This window comes from Mastigoproctus giganteus, chromosome 1 (assembly GCF_048544385.1).
Source record: "Mastigoproctus giganteus isolate SK-2022 chromosome 1, ASM4854438v1, whole genome shotgun sequence".
NCBI lineage: Eukaryota > Metazoa > Arthropoda > Arachnida > Uropygi > Thelyphonidae > Mastigoproctus > Mastigoproctus giganteus.
Window position 1 is genome coordinate 22,620,137 of NC_143575.1, and position 22,181 is coordinate 22,642,317.

The 22,181-nt window shown below is 37.5% G+C and overlaps 1 protein-coding gene across 1 annotated transcript in view; it reads right to left on the reverse strand.

The window, feature by feature from the left end:
- The window catches only part of LOC150090632 (translocation protein SEC62-like), a 124,701-nt gene that overhangs the window by 86,674 nt on the left and 15,846 nt on the right, over positions 1-22,181 (reverse strand). The window contains exon 2 of the mRNA XM_090379248.1: positions 2,303-2,426. Within this exon, the coding sequence (XP_090235374.1) occupies positions 2,303-2,426 (124 nt within the window). The remainder of the gene's footprint in view (positions 1-2,302; positions 2,427-22,181) is intronic.

Below are 22,181 nucleotides of genomic sequence, written 5' to 3' on the forward strand. Positions count from 1 at the left end.
TATTTTGCATCTACATTCACACGTGAGGAGTTATTCAGGAGGGGGAATGCCATAGATGAAGTAAACACTGGCAGTGAGCTAGGATGATCTTGTAATAATTGAGAGTAAAGTGGAGGAGGAATTGTTGAAGATAAATACAAGAAAGGCACCTGGGGTGGATGGGATCTATCCAGTTCTATTAAAGGAGGCAGCAAATGAAGTAAGCAATCCGTTAGCCATAATTAACAGCTTCCTTGGACTCAGGGGAGGTACCCACAGACTGGAGATGTGCAAATTAACCCCAATTCACAAAGGAGGATCAAAGGCTGACACAAGTAATTATAGACCTGTGAGTTTAACTTCTGTTCCAGGAAAATTAATGGACACACTGGTTAAAGAAGCACTGCATGATCATCTTGACAAGAATTCAGTTATAACTCAGACACAGCATGGTTTTGTTAAGGGAAGGTCTTGCCTGACCAATTTGATTGGATACTATGATATAGTCACAAAAGAATTGGCTGCAGGGAATAACTTTGATATTATATATTTGGATCTTAGAAAGGCTTTTGATACTGTTGCACATGGAAGACTGCTGCACAAATTGGAGCAGTGTGGCACTGGTGGCAAATTGTTGCTATGGATAAAGGGATGGTTGAGTGGCAGAAGACAGAGAGTGGTAATTAATGGACACTGCTCATCGTGGACTAATGTTATTAGTGGAGTTTCTCATGGTTCAATGCTGGGTCCATTGTTGTTTTCTGCATTTATAAATAATATTGATGGTATATCAAGCTTAATGTCCAAGTTTGCAGACGATACAAAGGTTGGAAGAGTTGTTAAGGACGCTACTGACACTATGCTGCTGCAACAGGATCTGGAAAGGTTGAGCAGATGGGCTGAGAGGTGGCAAATGAAGTTTAACATTGACAAATGTAAAGTACTTCATATGGGAAACAGCAACCCCAGAGCAACGTATCAACTCTGTGGTACTACACTGACAGTGGTAGAGAATGAAAAGGACCTGGGGGTAATTGTGCAGGCAGATACGAAGTTCTCTGAGCAGTGCAGACGGGCTGCAAGAGTAGCTCATGGTGTCTTATCAATGATATACAGGAATTTTTCTAGCAGGGATAGGGAGGTGATTATTCACTTGTATAAGGCAATGGTCAGGCCACACCTTGAGTACTGTATACAGGTCTGGAGGCCTCATTTCAAGAATAATGTAGAGCTGCTGGAACGAGTACAGAGAAAGGCAACAAGGTTAGTGAACGGAACGAAGGGTTGCTCTTACGAAGAAAGGCTTAAGTTTTGCAAATTACAGTGTCTGGAGACTAGGCCCCAGCGAGGTGATCTGAGAGAGGTGTACAAAGCCTTGAATGGTTTGAGCATGATCAATGCTGATGGGATACTGCCTCTTGCTCAGAATAATCACCTGAGAGGGCATAAATTCAAATTGAGGAAAGACAGATGTAGGATAGATGTGCGGGAATTTGCCTTTAGCCAGGGGGTAGTTGGTTGGTGGAACAGACTTCCATCCCTTGTTGTGGAAGTTGATAGCCTAAATAAATTTAAGGCTCAGCTGGACAGATATTTCGAATGAACGGAGGGGTGAAGTGGAAGGGTTTTTTTTTTTTTTTTTTTGGCTGATGTATAAGCTTGCTTTCTTGCATCATATGCCTCTACTAATGCTAATTTCTAATAGCTATGCCAAAACATTTTTTTTCCATAAAATCAAGTGTCCTATAATTTCAATCATCCTGCTTGAAGTTACTGGACAAAAGTTTCTTGCTGGCTCGGATTAATGACCAGTTCTTGTATGATTAGGAATAAATTTGAGATTCTTACCCACCCACCACCCCCAACTGACCAAGAAAGCACATAACCAACATCATAAGTGGAATGTATTTTCTTTTCAAGCATCTCTGTGATAAAGCAGTGTGAAATTAACATTCTATCTGTTTCCTGCAATTAGTTTCTATTACTATAAATGATCATGTCTACATGAACCTAAGCAACAATTTAACAATTTCAGCAAGTTTCTGTTCATTGGTACACTCCAAAACAGTCACTGGCTGGAACTGTTGAACGCTTGTTCATCTAAGGATGGTGGTGAATACTATAATTTCTCTCACATTGAAAATGTTTTTATATGAATAAAAACTCCAAATTTTTTTTTTTTATTATTATTTCTTTACATCACATTTCAAAATTGTGCTTTCATGTCTTAAGTGTATTCTGTTATTAGGACACAGTGCCATGAAAATAACTATCTTTTTATTAAAGACCTTGTACCTTTCTCTATATCTAAATTCTTATTTACCAATAAAATATTCAACTTTGTGACTAAGAAGTGTAGTTTTCTTCTCTGGAAGTTTTTCTCGAAGATACTTGGCAACTGCATATTCAGCTTTGGTAGGTTTGGGTTCTTCTTCTTTCACATCTTGCTATAAATTAATAATTATAAAATAATTACATCTAAAATACCTATAAAGAGAGAACACTAATTTTTTTTAATTACAAACATTGATTACAGTTCTTTTTTTGCTTAATTAAGCAAAAGAGAAATAATCATGATTAATCACATAATGAATATGATTTAACCATGACGTGTGCACTCTGTTTTTACATGGAAAATAGATAAACACATTTCAAAAGAACAGAAAAATTTTAAGATAAATATAAGACTCTGTCCTCATTTTGTTAGAAAATTACAAATAATCACAGTAAACCCACAAAATTAATAGGTCTAAACTTATATAATATGAGCTGGAAGGGAGGAGAATAGAGAACTTTAACCCTTTCTCGAGTGAACATGGACCCTGGGGTGTGAACCACTTGCTGGCTCTGTGGAATGTTTCTTCATGAAATTTGGAAAATTTATAAAAGTGGAAACTTCATACACCATTCGTGTCTGCCAAAGGCATATAATAACAATCACTTCTCCATATCTCCTTATTCTCCAGTCCACCTCTTCATCCTCACTATATCACCATCCCCCCCTCTCAATTCATTGATCACAGCTTTCCTCAATATCCTTTATGGTCCTCTTCCCCTGAACTTTTTACTATATCACATCCTTCACCTTGCAACACATGTCCAACCCAATTTCTCTTCTGTCTTCTGATTATGTCAATAAAACATTCTCTCTGCATTCTCAAAATCTCATTTCTCACTTTATCAACCTATCTTACCTTCTGCTCCCACCACCACCCACATCTCAAAACTTTCCAGTCTTCTAATATCTTCCATTCTCAATGTTAATGTCTCTGCTCCACAAAGTATCACACTCCATAACAGACATCATACCAATCTTTTCCTTAAACTAATTCCTAATTTCCCACATAATATTTTTCTTCACTTCTTGAAAGCTTCTGAGAAGCAAAGACTGTACACAAATGCTTTTAAAGATTAATTTATTCTTATTTTAACTCATTTGCCAAATTAATTAGAGTGCAAATTATTGTCAAAAATCAGATCAGAATTTAAAAAAAAAAAAAAAAAAAAATTGCAAAAAATTTCATTGATATATATATATATATATATTTTTTTTTTTTCCCCTCCATGCAATAATATCTTGTACATTTGTTTATGTATCAATTCAATTTCATCTGCTTCCAGATCTTAATTCCAGAGAATTTCACCTTTTATAATCCCAAATTGAACAACAATGGCTAACAGACACAATCCCTAATCTGATTTTAAAAGCTATTTTCAGGCTGGCATCCATTAAAAACTGTTTACAATTACTTGGAAACACATATAAGAGACAGCAGCACTTATCTGAAAATTTTAAGGCATCAGAACATAAATTAACATTATCAGAAGCATTTAACCCCAGGGGCTCACATCTGGTGAGTATGGGCTTGGAACATGAACAGTGTCATGAACTTGGAACAGGGTCATGAACTGGATATCATCATTCATCTCTTTCTTGGTGATTCCCTTCTACTTCTGACTCTTGTCCTCTCTCTCTCTCTCTCTCTCTCTCTCTCTCTCTCTCTCTCTCTCTCTCTCTCTCTCTCTCTCTCTCTCAAGGTAACTCAGAAATTTCTTTTTGGGCTGGTGCAGCAAAAGCCTGAGGCTTCCTTGCACCATATGGCTAATAATAATAATACATGAAATGGCCTTGAAAAACATATACATATGTATATAGTCCACAGGACATGTGCAAAATGTACATATATACATACATACTTCAGAAAAGGTTAATGCCAAAAACGCAGACCAAAAAAAAAAAAAAAAAAAATTAACACAAGCGGAATAAAACATTTATTAAAAATTCCAGAACCTCTGAACTCATAATTCTATATGATCATAATAATTTAATAAAATTTTAATTGCCCATTCAGCACCCTCATTATTCATAAACTAGTGAATACTGAAACAGACAAACATGAATTATTACTATTCATCTTGCAACTTCTTCAAATTACTAATCTTCCACTTTTATAAAAGCACTTTATAAAAGTTATAAAAGCATGTTCTGAACTTAAATTATACCTTAAACATAGGCTGTAAAGGAAATGGGAAATATATTGTGCAAAAAGATAGGTGGAATAGGACGAAGGTATGCCTGCAAGGGGAAAAAGTAGACTTTTCAGAGCAGATATCTTTTAAGGGCATTAAGGGTGATTTGTACACTCTGCCAGTAATGACAATAACAGCAGGAGATCAGAGGACTTACTTAACAGGTACAGGGCAATGTTGGGGAAAAGTCGTGAGTTAGGATAAAATTTGAAAATGTCTGCAATTCATGCTGACAGCCCTGTCAATCAATTCAGCCCTGGAGAGATTGTGATGGCTAGTGGGGTAGAATTTCTCTCAGTGTGTTATGTGCTTGTTAACAGGAGAGACTGTTTTCACAGGGATGGGATACACTTAAATAGAAGAGGTACACAAATATTTCTGATGCTATCAAGGCAGTGAAAGGTGGAATGGAAAACTGCTAGCTTGTGGGGATACACAGACTAATAGATTAAATACAGCCACAGGTAGAGAGGTGTAAGTGATTCTTGCACTGCTTCTGTTGGAACATTCAGCAGCCTGGGAAGCATAGCATCAGGGATTTCAAGCCCTACTGTGGGTGGGTCCTCGTGGAAGAAGTAAATACATAGGCATGTTCGGGTAACTAAGAGTAAGAACAGGTGCATGTATACTTGTATGCATACTAATACTAGGAGGATAGTAAATAAATTTGATGAAGTTTAAGTACTGATTAAGCCATCAAATACAGACATCATAGCAATATTGGATCAATACTCTTGATCTGATTATCAGTGACAGTGATACTACCTGCATTAAGAATCTGCAGGTAAAAGACCAACTAGATGGAAGTGATCACAGTGTACTGGCACTGGTCTTTGTGGACTAATGTTATTAGTGGAGTTCTCCTGTCTTCAGTGCTGGACCCATTGTTGTTTTATATATTTATTAATGATTCTGATGAAGGTATACAAGGCTTAATGTTTGCAGATGATACAAAGGTTAGCAGGGTAGCTAGTGACAGTTTTTTTGTTTACTGCAACAAGATCTAGAAAATATTAGGCAAATAGACTGATAAATAGCAGTTAACATTTAACACTGACAAATGTAAGGTGGTACAAATGGGTAGCAGTAATCCCAAATTAACAGACTAACTGTGTGGTACTACACTTAAGATAGTGGAAAATAAAGACTTGTGGGTAATCGTGCAGTCAGATATGAACTTCTCTGAACAGTGCATATAGGCTGCGAGGACGGCTCACGGGATTTGGTCAATGACATACAGGAATTGCCAGCATGGATAAGGAGGTGATCATCCTATTGTACAAGAAAATGGTTATGCTGCATCTTGAGTACTGCACACAGGTCTGGAAGCCTCAATTTAGTAAATATGTAGTTATGCTACATCTTTAGGTTGTAGTAGAACTACATAAAGGGTGATCATACCAAAAAATGCTTCAGTTCTGCAAATTGCAGTGTCTGGAAGCTAGGCACCTGCAAGGTTATCTGGCTGAGATGTTTAAGGGTTTAAATGGATTGCACAAGCTCAGTGTTGATAGCATTCTTCCTCTTGATCAGGCTACACACAAGTAAATTAAATTCATAAATTCAAATTGAGGTAAGATGATTGCAAGATAGATAGTCAGAAGTCTGCCTTCAGCCAGCGGGTAGTTGATTGTTGGAAAAAACTTCCAACTGTTGTTGTGGAAGTGGATAGTTTGTATAAATTCAAGGAAGAACTACACAAAATATTGTAGAGGATGGACAGGTGATGGAAATTTTTTTTCTTTTTACTCATGCTTTAGAAGCTTGCTTTCTTGCATCACTTGCCACTGCTAATACTAGTTGCTGTTCTTTGTTGGCAAAAATTTCTTCTCATTTGCACCCTCCTACTATTCCTTTGACTATACAGAAATTACTACCCTCAAAAAAGCACCTGATTATTGTTTTCTCCATGCACTGTCAGCCTTTCCCATAGCCAGAATAAGCTGATTCTAACTTGCTAGCCATCATAATGGAATGCAAGTATTTTAACAATAACACTAGTTACTGATAAAAGTGGAACTATACAATTAGTGGCCATGATTTACAACAAAAAAAAAAAAAAAAAAAAGAGAGAAACTATATTGACTAGAACAGCACTTCATGTTAAACCTCTTTGAAAAAGAAAAACCAGATTAACCATCCATCAATTTTACACCCTCAATTTTAATATGGTCACTCACATGACATCTGTCTGATACCCTTTTTGCTTTAATTATAAATACTATAATTATTTTTAGCTTCTTTACTGAATTGAAAAATGGTGACCTATTAATTATGATTTGCTAAGCCCACTTAAAAATTGTTGAATGAAAATAACTGAGACAAACCAATAATAATAATAAAGTTTTATTGGTATTTTTTTAGAATTTAAGTTCACTGTCCCACCCACCAGATGCTTGTGTGGAATCTGGTAGACACAGTGTGAATATCTGTATTTTTGGTAGCTGTCCACATTAGTAGTGAAATCAAAGCTCTACAAGATTAGATACATATTACTGGCATCTCACAGATGACATGTTGGAATGGGAGTTGCCTAGAAGAAAGGTGGATGCTTTTGCTTACCTGACATCTTTTAAATGCCAAACAGAAATTTAATATCCCGTAATTAATAGTATATCAAAATGAAAAGAAAATATTGTATAACCAGTTAGAGAATACTAATGAGAAAAGGTAAATGGGAGGATATGATTTCATTTCCAAATTAAAAAAAAAAAAAATTTAAGAAGTGGTACCTATCAGATTCCATGTTGGCAATGAAGTTTAAGAGCAAAGGTCATTCACAGAAGACTTTTCTATAGAAAAAGGAGTAGAGTTTCTTGCTAATAGTATTCAAGGAAACTGGGTGTAACTTTACAACATGGTTAAATTGTTTTGGTTTAGCAGATAAAAAAAAAAAAAAAAAAATATATATATATATAAAAAATATAAGTAAATTTAGGGCAAAAGCTTCAAGCAATAGGAACTATAAAAACATCACTGTACATCATTTTGTATGTAGCCACATCATAGTTTTTTTACTTGTTGCTTTGATCTCATATTGTGGAGGTCCTTCACCACTAGTTGCCTTGGTATTGCATTATTCTAATTAAAAAACACTGCTCCAATGGAGATATAGGTATCCTCCAATCACATACTATGGATATATATCCCATCAATCGGTTGTTCAGGTCTTTGTGGCAACTACTTACTCACTGAAGAGACTCCAAAAAAAAAAAAAAAAAAAAAGTTGAAACTGTGGTATAGGTCTCAATCATACCATAGTTTTCAGCAATCACTTTAAATGAATGGTGCAAACTTTAAATAAATATCAATATACTTCTCCACTACAGCCGTTCTTTTTATTTAATAAAAAGCACTGCTCTAGAGCGGTTCAAAACCAAACAAATTGATATTAAGAGCCTCCACAATGAGATTTAAGCAGTAGGCAGCAAACCTAGTTTGCTTAATTAGCATAGGCATATGATGCAAGAAAGCTAATGCATATACAGTATCAGCCAAAAAAAAAAACCTTCCCATTTCACCCATCCCTTCAATCCAAATGTTTGTCTAGTACTGCCTTGAATTTATTTAAGCTGTCAACTTCTACAACAACAGATGGAAGTTTGTTCAACCAATCAAGCACATGCTAGCTAAAGGCAAACTTCTGCACATCCACTCTACAAATGTCTTTCCTCAATTTGAATTTATGTCCACTCAGACGATTAATCTGGACAAGAGGCAGAATCCCATCAGCATTGAGCTTGCTCAAACCACTCAAGGCCTTATACCCCTCAATCAGATCACTTCGCAGGTGCCTAGTCACCAGATGCCGTAATGGCAAATCTTAAGCCTTTCTTCGCAAAAACAACCCTTTGTTTCATTCACTAATCTTGCTGTCCTTCTCTGTACTCATTACAGCAGCTCTACATCCTTCCAAAAATGAGGCTCCAGACCTGTATACAGTAATCAAGGTGTGGCCTAACCATTGCCCTTATACAAAAGGATAATCACATCCTTATCCCTGCTAGAAAAATTCCTGTATATCACTGACAAGACACCATGAGCTACTCTTGCAGACTGTCTGCACTACTCAGAAAACTTCACATCTGCCTGCACAATCACCCCCAGGTCCTTTTCATTCCCTACCACCTTGGGTGTAGTACCACACAGTTGATAGGTTACTCTGGGGTTACTGCTACTCATATGCAGTCCTTTACATTTGTCAATGTTAAGTTGCCATCTCTCAGCCCATCTGTTCAATTTTTCTAGATCCTCTTGCAGTAGTGTACTGTCATTAATGTCATTAACAATCCTGCCAACCTTTGTATTATCTGCAAACTTAGACATTAAGCCTGATATCTTCTTCTTCCAGTCACATAGTTCCCTGAAGAGCTGTTGTGGCCACCAACAAAATTCTCCAACTGCATCGATCATATGCTATACGAGCGGCATCACAAAATGTCATACATAAAAGTTCACTGATCCCATCCTTCCACCTAGTTGCAGGTCTTCCTTTAACAGCAGTTTTTGGAGTTGGTTTTGTTATGGTCTCTGTGGCATCAGATAATGTGATGGTATGCCATTGCCTACCACATCGCCAATTTTGAAAGGGGCCGGCTTTAATCATAGGAAGAGTCATCATGCATCCCACGAGATGCTCTTGAAGAGGAAAGGTGACTGTTTAGCCCCACTTATTGCAAAAGGCTGATTACAACTGGTTTTTGCCTGGTTTCCAGAGGTCGTCTGACTGTATTATATCAAAGCCTCTTTCCCTTCAATATTTCTTCTTATTTTGATGCCATCTCCTATTGGAAGTTGGCGATCACCACGTTGTACTTCTCTCTGTCTTGAGCGAAATGAAAAGAATCCTCAGATGATCTGCCAGTCCACTACTAGCCATGGTGATTATTCTTGAGAAGCATAATGCAGTAGATTCCCTTGCTTACTACACCACAGTACTTCAGCTGTGTCCACTCGTTCAACTACACCTGAAGTAATCCAAAAACGAGCCGGAATATATATACATATGAATTATTCAATTAGTTTTGCACTATTTATTTTATTATTATTATTTTAATCTTCAGTGAGGTGGCACATTATCACTCTTCCTCTCTCAATCTCTAGCTAATAATGTCCAATATATTATATTAATGATTTTTGAATTTTCTTAAACATATTTTCATGGTGGTTTGTACAGGCTTAGTCCCAATGAAATTTTAAATTATAGTCAGATAAAATGTTAAGTATTTATGCTATGCAGTAACATAGGCAAACAATCAGTTGACCGTTAGAACTAAGCCTGATATACACCTTTATCAATATCATTAATAAATACTACAGAAAACAACAATGGGCACTCCACTAATAACATTAGTCCACGAAGAGCAGTGTCCATTGATTACGACTCTGTCTTCTCCCACTCAACCATCCCTTTATTCATAGCAGCATTTTGCCCTTAAGGCCACACTGCTCTAATTTGTACAGTAGACTTCTATGTGCAACAGTATCAAAAGCTTTCCTAAGATACAAGTATATAATATCAAAATTATTTTCTGCATCCAGTTCCTTTGTGACCACATCATAGTATCCAATCAAACTGGTCAGACAAGACTTTTAGCATTAGTAGAGGCATATGATGCAAGAAAGCAAGCTTATGCAGCATCAGCAAAAAAAAAAAAAAAAAAAAAACACACTTCAACTTCACTACTCCGTTCGTTCAAAATACCTGTCCAGCTGAGCCTTAAATTTATTTAGGCTATCAACTTCCACAACAAGGGATGGAAGTCTGTTCCACCAACCAACTACCCGCTGGCTAAATGCAAATTTCCGCACATCTATCCTACATCTGTCTTTCCTCAATTTGAATTTGTGCGCTCTCAGGTGATTATTCTGAGCAAGAGGAAGAATACAATCAGCATTGAGCATGCTTAAACATTCAAGGCTTTATACACCTCAATCAGATCACCTCGCAGGTGCCTAGTCTCCAGATACTGTAATTTGCAAAACTTAAGCCTTTCTTCGTAAGAGCAACCCTTTATTCCATTCACTAATCTTTTTGCCCTTCTCTGTACTCGTTCCAGCAGCTCTACATCCTTCTTGAAATGAGGCCTCCAGACCTGTATACAGTACTCAAGGTGTGGCCTGACCATTGCCTTATACAAGGGAATAATCACCTCCTTATCCCTGCTAGAAAAATTCCTGTATATCATTGACAAGACACCATGAGCTACTCTTGCAGCCCGTCTGCACTACTCAGAGAACTTCATATCTGCCTGCACAATTACCCCCAGGTCCTTTTCATTCTCTACCACTGTCAGTGTAGTACCACAGAGTTGATACGTTGCTTTGGAGTTGCTGTTTCCCCATAGGTAGTACTTTACATTTGTCAATGTTAAACTTCATTTACCACCTCTCAGCCCATCTGCTCAACCTTTCCAGATCCTGTTGCAGCAGCATAGCGTCAGTAGTGTCCTTAACAACCCTGCCAACCTTTGTATCGTCTGCAAACTTGGACATTAAGTTTGATATACCATCATCATTATTATTTATAAATACAGAAAACAATAAAGGACCCAACACTGAACCCTGAGGGACTCCACTAATAACATTAGTCTACAATGAGCAGTGTTCATTGATTACCACTCTCTGTCTTCTCCCCAACAAACACCCTTTATCCATAGCAGCAATTTGCTCCAATGCCACACTGCTCCAATTTGTGCAGCAGTCTTCCATGTGCAACAGTATCAAAAGCCTTTCAAAGATCCAAGTATATAATATCAAAGTTATTCCCTGCTGTGTCCGAGCTATAACTGAAGTCTTGTCTAGATGATCCTGCAGTGCTTCTTTAACCAGTGACTCCATTAATTTTCCTGGAACAGAAGTTAAACTCACAGGTCTATAATTACAGTAAACCCCCGCGAATAGCGGGGGTTATGTTCCTGAGAAATGCCACGAATACCGAAAACGTGAATACTGAGTTATGGCTCCCATAGTATAAAGGGGTTCCGTTCCAAAGTATGAAATATATAAGAAAAACTAGTCTAAAATTTTGTCTATGTATGTATTATATGTACCTTCATAATATGACAATGTACATAGACAGTACATAGTGAAATGCAAGCATATGGCATCGAAATGAAAATAAGAAACAATTTAATATTAAATGTAATATTTATTAGAAATTTCAAACATATCTTTCAAACCAGCGCCTTTGCTAGCAAAAAAAAAAAACTTATCCCGCCAGTGCTATCACCAGTTTCGCTAAAGTGCTGATAAAGGAGTTTTGCTTTTTCACGAATGATGAGTGAATTTAACGGAATTTTATTTTAAGTTCGGTCTTCTATCCACAGATTTAAAGCTTTTTCCATTTTTTCTAATTTAAAATCACGAGTTACAGAGCAAATTTTTGAAACAATTAGCATGTTTTCACGGACACTACGGTGGATTTTTTCTTCCGATTTCTTGATTGATCGTACCGTTGACTCATTGATTTTATAATGTTTTGCCACCGAGAAGACACTTTCACCATTAGAAATTTTATCTAATAACTCAATTTTATTCTCTAATATCGTCACCTCCTTTGATCTTTTCACATTTCCCTTGTTATTCGTAGCCATATTTTTGTACGGGTTAGAAAGAACTTGTCCACAATAAAGTCACTTTCTTCCATTAACACACTCGAAAAAGTCTGTTTTACACTGCAAAATTGAAAATTTATTCAATTTATAAGCGTATAAATTAAAAGCAAACGACGAAACCTTCCATGACAAGCACATAACACATACTGAACAAGGATTAGCGAGAAACATCCACACTCACGATTTTGCCCCCCCCCCACTAAGCGCTGTTTTGACTGGGAAAGATAATTTTAGCCACGCCCATGTTTTTTATGGCGGAAAATGTTCACGGTGCTTTAAAATTCACATTTTTTAGGTTTCATTTTATATTGAATATGCGAAACCGCGAAAACAGATACCACGAATAGCGGGGGTTTACTGTACTTGTGTCAGCCTTTGATCCTCCTTTGTGAATTGGGGTCACATTTGCACATCTCCAGTCTATGGGTACCTCCCCTGAGTCCAAGGAAGCTCTCATAATTATGACTAAGGGTTTGCTTACTTACTTTGCTGCCTCCTATTCACCCCAGGTGTCTTTCTTGTGTTTATCTTCAACAATTTCTCCTCCACTTTACTCTCAGTTATTACAAGATTATCTAGCTTACTGCCAGAGTTCAATACACCTCTGGCATTCCCCTCACTGAATAACTCCTCATGTGTGAATGTCGATGCAAAATATTCATTTAGTTTGTTAGCTACCTGAGAAGGATCATCAGCAGTTGAACCATCGATATCAAGTGGACCAACCTGATTCATCCCCTTCCTTCTAGAGTTTACATAAGTAAAGAACTCTTTGCTGTTTTTCTTTACATCCCTTGCCAAAGATTTCTCGTAATCTGCCTTCGCCTACCTAACCTCTTTTGTAACTTGGTTACAGATCAACTTGTATCTATCATAGGCTTCTGTGTCATGTGTCGATTTATATGTATCCCATGCATTTTTCTTCTCTGCCATATGTCTAATTACTTTATCTGACATCCATTTAGGCCTAAACCTTGAACAATATTTCTTAGTTGGTATGTAAAGCCTAGTGGCTTCCAAGATAAGTTCTTTGAATGCTTCCCATTTTGAATTTGCTGTTGGTAACATCATCAGTTGGTCCCACTGTATAGAATTTAAATACTGTCTCAGACTTTAAATACTGTCGCCTTTAAGCAATAACCCTTCCCTTTACCCTTGATGGTAGTTACCTCTTTGAGTAAATCCCACTTCAGCACACTGTGATCACTGCCACCTAGTGGTTCCTTTATCTGCAGATTCTTAATGCTTGAAGAATCACTACTGATAATCAAATCAAGAGTATTACTCCCTCTAGTTGCCTCCCGAACATGCTGATGTAGAAAACAATCAGCCAATAAATCCACAAAAGCCTTGCTAGAGTGTGAGTGACCAACCCACAAATTCCAGTCGATATCTGGGAAATTAAAATCACCCATTATAAGACTCTGATTTACTGGCCCACTCTATTTCCCTGTACAGTTTCTTATTATACTCATCAGAGTCATTAGGCCTATAGCACACTCCTACTCTTAATTTTGATCTCCCAATGCTTATGTCACACCAAACTGACTCGACACTGCACTGTCCAGCAATGTCGACTGGCTTCACTTCCTTGGATTTTGTGTGTTTCTTAACTAATAACATAACCCCTCCTGCCTTCCTATCCTGTCTATCCTTTCTGTACTCATTGTACTCCCCAAATTCCAGTTCTGCATTCCTTATATCTGTGTGACACCACGTCTCTGATATCCCAACAATATCCGCCTATGATGCTTTGAGCAATACCTAAAATTCATCAAATTTATTTACCAAACTCCTAGCATTGGTGTACACGCAAGTATACATCCACCTGTTTCTATTCTTAGCTACCCTAACACAACCCATGTGTTTACTTGACTTCCATGACTTCCTCTCAACAGTTTACTTGACTTCCTTTACATGACTTCCTCTTAACAAACCCATGCTGTGTCCGAACTGTAACGGAAGTGTTGTCTAGATGATCCTGCAGTGCTTCTTTAAATCATAGAAAGTGCCTCTATTAATTTTCCCGGAACAGAAGTTAACAGGTCTGTAATTACTTGTGTCACCCTTTGATCCTTTTTTGTGAATTGGGGTTACATTTGGATATCTCCAGTCCATGTGTACCTCCCATGAGTCCAAGGAAGCTCTCATAATTATGGCTAAGGGTTTGCTTACTTCCTTTGCCACTTCCTTTAATATAACTGGATAGATCCCATCCACCCCAGGTGCCTTTTTCATGTTTATCTTCAACAATTCCTACTCTCAATTATTAAAAAATCATTTAATTCACTACCATATTTTAATACACATCTGGTATTCACCTCCCTGAATATGTAAAACTCCTCATATGTAAATGTAGATGCAAAATATTCATTCAGTTTGTTAGATACCTGAGCAGGATCATCAACAGTTGAACCATCGATATCAAGTGGACCAATCTGATTCATCCCCTTCCTTCTAGAGTTTACATACGTAAAGAACTCTTTGCTGTTTTTCTTATCATCCTTTGCCCAAGATTTCTCATAATCTGCCATTGCCTGCCTAACCTCCATTGTGACTTGATTACAGACCAGCCTTCCATAGGCTCCTGTGTCACCTGTAGATTTATATGTATCCCATGCATTTTTCTTCTCTTTCACATGTCTTATTAGTTCAACCGACATCCATTTAGGCCTAAACCTTGAACAATATTTCTTGGTTGGTACAAAAAGCCTAGTAGCTTACAAGATTAATTTTTCGAATGCTTCCCATTTAGAATTTGCTGTTGGTAACGTCATTAGTGTCTCCCACTGTATAGACTTCAAAAACTGTTTCAGACCCCCATAGTTACCTTTACAAAAGCAAAAACCCTTCCCTTTATCCCTGATGGTAGTTACCTCTTTGAGTAAATCCCACATCAGCACACTATCATACTGCAATCTAGTGGCTCCTTTATCTGCAGATTCGTAATGCACCAAGAATCACTACTGATAATCAAATCAAGAATATTACTTCCTCTGGTTGCCTCCCAAACATGCTGATGTAGAAAACAATTATCCAATAGATCCACAAAAGCCTTGCTAGTGTGCAAATGACCAAACCACATGTTCCAGTCATTATCTAGGTAAATGAAAATCCCTCATTCTAAGACAATCTGATTTACTGGCTCATTCTATTTTTCTGTACAGCTGTTCATTATACTCATCAGAGTCATTAGGCCTATATAGCACACTCCTTTCAATTTTGCTTTTTTTTTTTTTATTATTATTATTAGCTATATGGCGCAAGGAAGCCTAAAGCTTATGCTGCACCAGCCAAAAAAAAAATTCCCAAGTTACCCTGAGAGAGAGAGAGAGAGAGAGAGAGAGAGAGAGTGTGTGTGTGTGTGTGTGTGTGTGTGTGTGTGTGTGTGTGTGTGTGTGTGTGTGTGTGTGTGTGTGTGTCAGAAGTAGAATGGGAATCACCAAGAAAGAGAATGATGATATCCAGCTCAGGACCCTGGGTGTGCCAAGCCCATACTCACCAGATATGAGTCCCTGGGCTTTCTCAGTGGTTATGTCACACCAAACTGACTCAACACTGCACTGTCCCTGTGTCAACTGGATGCACTTCCTTAGATTTTGTGTTTCTTAACTAATAGCATAACCCCTCCTCCCTTCCTATTCTACTCTGTCTATCCCTCCTGTACACATTGTACTCCCCAAATTCCAATTCTGCATTACTTATATCTGTGTGACACCACGTCTCTGATATCCCAACAATATTTGCTTTTGATGTTTTAACCTGCACCTCAAATTTATTTACTACACTCCTAGCATTGGTATACACACATGTATACATGCACCTGTTCTTATTCTTAGCTACCCTAACACAGCCCATGTATTTATTTGTTCTGCAATGACTCCCAGCAGTCTCTGAAATCCCCAGCACCTTGTTTTCCAGGCTGCTGCTCATTCCAATAGAAGCAGTGCAAGAATCACTTTTACCTGTGCCAGCGGCTACTGTTAATCTCTTAGTCCATGTATCCCCCCCCCAAAATAGCAGTTTTCCGAACCACCTAACCCTACCTCGAAAGCATCAGCAAATATTCTTGCACCCTTTCTATTTAAGTGTATCCCATCCCTGTGGAAGCAGTGTCTTCTGTTAACAAGCACAGACCAGGCTGGAAAAAAATTCTACCCCATGAGCCTTGCACAATCTCTCCAGGACTGAATTGATTGACAAGGCTCTCATCATATACTCCCTCCTATCCTGTCTGGGCAGAATTGCAGACACCTTCAAATTCAACCCTAACTCGTGGCTTTTTTCAATATTGACCTGTACTTGCTAAGCATCTTTGCCATTCTCCTACTCTTATCATTGGTGCCAATGTGTACAGGTAGTTCTGAACTTTACAAGTTAATTCGTTCCTAGCACACGCTCATAAAGCTCAAACTCATAAAGCGTGAATTTATTTCCCGTAGACAATGTTAAAAATAGGGGTTACGTTATCAACAATGAAATTTGTTAGCTAATTAGTTTATGTTTAAATAATGATTGATTTATCCAAAGAAACGAAAATGTAGCCTGTAAAATCAAGCAAATTATAATAATAGAGAAATTATTTATGACTTATAAATGTTAAAGAATGTTTATTCTTCATCATCATTATCGACTAAATGCACACTTGTTGACCACTCATTATTGGCTCGGCACTCGTTGGTTTGTTGCACAAGAAGTCGCCGTCTTCAGAAATGCTTCAAGAGGCATTTCCAAGATAATCTTCTCTTTTTCTTTATAAATTTCAATAGCATGCATAAGCATTTTTTAACGGAACACACAAATTGCAACTAACACAATTTGCGCAGAGTAACAAGTTTAAGAAGTTTAAAAAAAAAAAAAAGGAATGAAGAGAAGATTCTGAAATTTATACGATTGAAGTAAAGGGCAAACAGATTTCACCATAATAACATATAAAACCCACACAATTCCAGCTATCAGTATTTTCACAAATGCAATAACATCGAGTTTACTACCCGTTTATAATTGCTTGCAGTAACATAGAAGCCCAATAAACCGGAAAGTGCAAATTGTTCTTATTGTTTTATGGATGTGACCTCCAGAATTGTGCTTTACAAAAATATCACAAAGCTGTTCAAAATTGGTTCTTATAACATATTATTATTATTAGCCATAAGGTGCAAGGAAACCTGAGGCTTATGCTGCACCATCCAAAAAAAAAAAAAAAAAAATTTTCCAAATTGTGAATTACCCCGAGAGAGAGAGAAGTAGAAGGCAATCACCAAGAAAGAGAAGAATTTGTTATGTTTGTTATTTGGTTTTTAGGAGCATTAGCAACTAAGGCCATATTGCTCCGGGGATATGCGGTGGTCATTCCCTGACCTTTCTGCATCCTCCATATTTGGTGGGCACGGGCTCGAACCCCGGTCTAATCAAGAAGCGTGTGCTACGCACTGCTGCTCCTGCCCACCTAAGAAAGAGAAGAATGATGATATCCAGCTCAGGACCATGGGAGTGCCAAGCCCATACTCACTAGATGTGAACCCCTAGGGTTATGATAATGATGAAAGTGTAGTGCGTTTAATGATTTGAATTCATAACTATTCAAATTCGTAACAATTTACACTAAAAAAACAACCTTTTAGGGAGTTATATAGCGAAAATTTGAACTTCCGAGGTTGTGGAATGAATTACCAAAAAACAATGTGTTATTGGGTTCACATTACGCTATTTTTGCAATATGATGGTAACGGATTAATATTGTAAAGCAGGGTACACTGTATTGTTTAGCTATGCACGTGGTTTGAAATGCAGTATTTAAGAATTTTTAACTTTCATTTTTTGCAATTAATGTTCATATTTTCGATTTTGTTGATACAGCACTTGATACTTGAGAAAAAAAAAAAAAAAAAAACTTGTAAACCGAGAAACTCATAAACCAGGGAACTCTTAAAGTGAGAACTGCCTGTAATTGCTATATATACAAAATAAAGGTATGCCCTACTATTACATTATTGTTTGGAACTCTTTTAAAAGGATGGTAAATTTTAGAGACAATTGAAAGTGCAATTTCTCTATTCTCTGAAATTTATTGCTTTTCTAAAAGAGGTTGATGAAAAAATAAAGCACAGGTACAAATTGTTCACAAATAAATAAATCAGTTTACTGCTCTATAACAATGTAAACAAAGTCAAGATTATATATACAAGTAGATAATCAAATATCAGAAAAACATGCAATATGAAAAACCAAAGAACATGTAAACAATAGCTTGTCCCAAACAACCAAAATAATAGAAGGAAGGCTCACAGCCAGAAAAAAATAAAGGAAAAAAAAAAATGATGTAATAATATTCAAATATAATAAAGAACATTAGAACATATTTACAGCTAAAAACAAATAACTAAGTTCCACAGTAAGGATTAATTTAAGATATACCAAGGTAGAGAAAAATGGAATAATAATAAGCAAAAGATAAGATTTTATTTGCATGATCTCTATTCAAAGCAAGACATTCCACTTATCATGTAGTACCATACAGAATAAAAGAGAAAAGCACTGTACTTTAACCCTTAGCATGCATTTTAATCCTTAGTCATGCAAAATTTCTATCAACCCATGTGACCAATAAAAGGTTAAAGAAGGAGTGGACCAGTATTTAAATTCTATACAGTGGGACCAACTGATGATGTTACCAACAGCAAATTCAAAATGGGAAGCATTCAAAGAACTTATCTTGGAAGCTACTAGGCTTTACATACCAACTAAGAAATATTGTTCAAGGTTTAGGCCAAAATGGATGTCAGATGAACTAATGAGGCATATGGCAGAGAAGAAAAATGCATGGGATACTTACAAATTAACACATGACACAGAAGCCTATGATAGATACAAGTTGATATGCAACCAAGTTACAAAGGAGGTTAGGCAGGCGAAGGCAGATTACGAGAAATCCTTGGCAAGGGATGCAAAGAAAAACAGCAAAGAGTTCTTTACTTATGTAAACTCTAGAAGGAGAGGGATGAATCAGATTGGTCCACTTGATATTGATGGGTCAAGTGTTGATGATCCTGCTCAGGTAGCTAACAAACTAAATGAATATTTTGCATCGACATTCACACATGAGGAGTTATTCAGCGAGGGGAATGCCAGAGGTGTATTCAACTCTAGCAGTAAGTTACAGAATCTTGAAATAACTGGGAGTAAAGTGGAGGAGAAACTGTTGAAGATAAACACAAGAAAGGCACCCGGGGTGGATGGGATCTATCCAGTTATATTAAAGGAGGCAGCAAAGGAAGTAAGCAAACCCTTAGCCATAATTATGAGAGCTTCCTTGGACTCAGGGGAGGTACCCATAGACTGGAAATGTGCAAATGTGACCCCAATTCACAAAGGAGGATCAAAGGCTGACACAAGTAATTATAGACCTGTGAGCTTAACTTCTGTTCCAGGAAATTAATGGAGGCACTGGTTAAAGAAGCACTGCAGGATCATTTAGACAAGACTTCAGTTATAGCTCAGACACAGCATGGTTTTGTTAAGGGGAAGTCTTGCCTGACCAACTTGATTGGATACTATGATGCAGTCACAAAAGAACTGGATGCAGGGAATAACTTTGATATTATATACTTGGATCTTAGAAAGGCTTTTGATACTGTTGCACATGGAAGACTGCTACACAAATTGGAGCAGTGTGACATTGGAGGCAAATTACTGCTATGGATAAAGGGGTGGTTGAGGGGGAGAAGACAGAGAGTGGTAATCAATGGACACTGCTCATCGTGGACTGATGTTATTAGTGGAGTCCCTCAGGGCTCAGTGTTGGGTCCATTATTGTTTTCTGTATTTATAAATGATATTGATGATGGTATATCGGGATTAATGTCCAAGTTTGCAGACGATACAAAGGTTGGCAGGGTTGTCAAGGACACTACTGACACTATGCTGCTGCAACAGGATCTGGAAAGTTTGAGCAGATGGGCTGAGAGGTGGCAAATGAAGTTTAACATTGACAAATGTAAAGTACTACACATGGGAAACAGCAACCCCAGAGCAACGTATCAACTCTGTGGTACAACACTGACAGTGGTAGAGAATGAAAGGGACTTGGGGGTGGTTGTGCAGGCAGATATGAAGTTCTCTGAGCAGTGCAGACGGGCTGCAAGAGTAGCTCATGGAGTATTGTCAATGATATACAGGAATTTTTCCAGCAGGGATAAGGAGGTGATTATTCCATTGTATAAGGCGATGGTCAGGCCACACCTAGAGTACTGTATACAGGTCTGGAGGCCTCATTTCAAGAAGGATGTAGAGCTGCTGGAACGAGTACAGAGAAGGGCAACAAGATTAGTGAATGGAACAAAGGGGTGCTCTTACGAAGAACGGCTTAAGTTTTGCAAATTACAGTGTCTGGAGACTAGGCACCAGCGAGGTGATCTGATAGAGGTGTATAAAGCCTTGAATGGTTTAAGCATGCTCAATGCTGATGAGATTCTTCCTCTAGCTCAGAATAATCACCTGAGAGGGCATAAATTCAAATTGAGGAAAGACAGATGTAGGATAGACGTGCGGAAATTTGCCTTTAGCCAGCGGGTGGTTGGTTGGTGGAACAGACTTCCATCCCTTGTGGTGGAGGTTGATAGCCTAAATAAGTTTAAGGCTCAGCTGGACAGGTATTTTGAACGAACGGAGGGGTGAAGTGGAAGTGGTTTTTTTTTTTTTTTTTTTTTTTTTGGCTGATGCTGCATAAGCTTGCTTTCTTGCATCAAATGCCTCTACTAATGCTAATGCTATTCAAATATAATAAAGAACATTAGAACATATTTACAGCTAAAAACAAATAACTAAGTTCCACAGTAAGGATTAATTTAAGATATACCAAGGTAGAGAAAAATGGAATAATAATAAGCAAAAGATAAGATTTTATTTGCATGATCTCTATTCAAAGCAAGACATTCCACTTATCATGTAGTACCATACAGAATAAAAGAGAAAAGCACTGTACTTTAACCCTTAGCATGCATTTTAATCCTTAGTCATGCAAAATTTCTATCAACCCATGTGACCAATAAAAGGTTAAAGAAGGAGTGGACCAATTATTAGAAGGAACAGACAAAAGGAATGATTTTTTGGGGTAAAATATACAGATTTTACCCACTGTAACATAACCACTGATTTTATCCACTAACCAACATTCCTCCTAATTCTTTCTTCTTTCACCATTCTGGTTAGTTGCTCTGATGCAGTAACAAAGGAACTGAATGCAAAAAAAAATTCTGACATCATATACTTAAATTTCAGTAAAGCTTTTGGCACTGCTCATATGAAAGACAGCTGTACAAATTAGAGCAGTGCTGAATTGGGGCAAGTTACTGCAATGGATAACGGATGGTTGAACGGCAGAAGATAGAGCACCAACTGTTCCTGGACTAACATTAGTAGTAGTCCCCCAGGGTTCAATGCTGGGCCTCTTACTATTTTCAATATTTATTAATGAGATTGATAAAGCATATCAGGCTTATTGTCTAAGTTTTTAGATGATACAAAAGTTCACAGAATGGTTAATGAAAGGAATCAAGGCATAATACTTGTTTGTTTGTTATTTGGTTTTTAGGAGAATTAGCAACTAAGGCCATATTGCTCCGGGGATATGCGGTGGTCATTCCCTGACCTTTCCGCATCCTCCGTATTTGGTGGTGACGGGCTCGAACCCCGGTCTAATCAAGAAGCGTGTGATACGCACTGCTGCTCCTTCCCACCTGGAAGGTATAATACTGCAACAAGAAAAATTAAGCAGATTAGCAGCAAAGTGGATTAACACTGATACTGAATCAAGATATTGCATATGACCAGCAGTAATCACAGAATAACACAACAATTGGATGGTCCACAAATTCAAAGTGGTGGAGAACAAAAAAAAAAAAAAAAGACCTAAGCCCTTGTATAAGATGCTAGGACAGTCTTCATGGGGTTTTTTCAATGATATACAGGAATTTTGCCAGCAAGAACAAGGAGGTGATTATTCTGTCATATAAGGCAATGGTCAGGCTGCATTCTGAGAAGATGCAACACGATTAG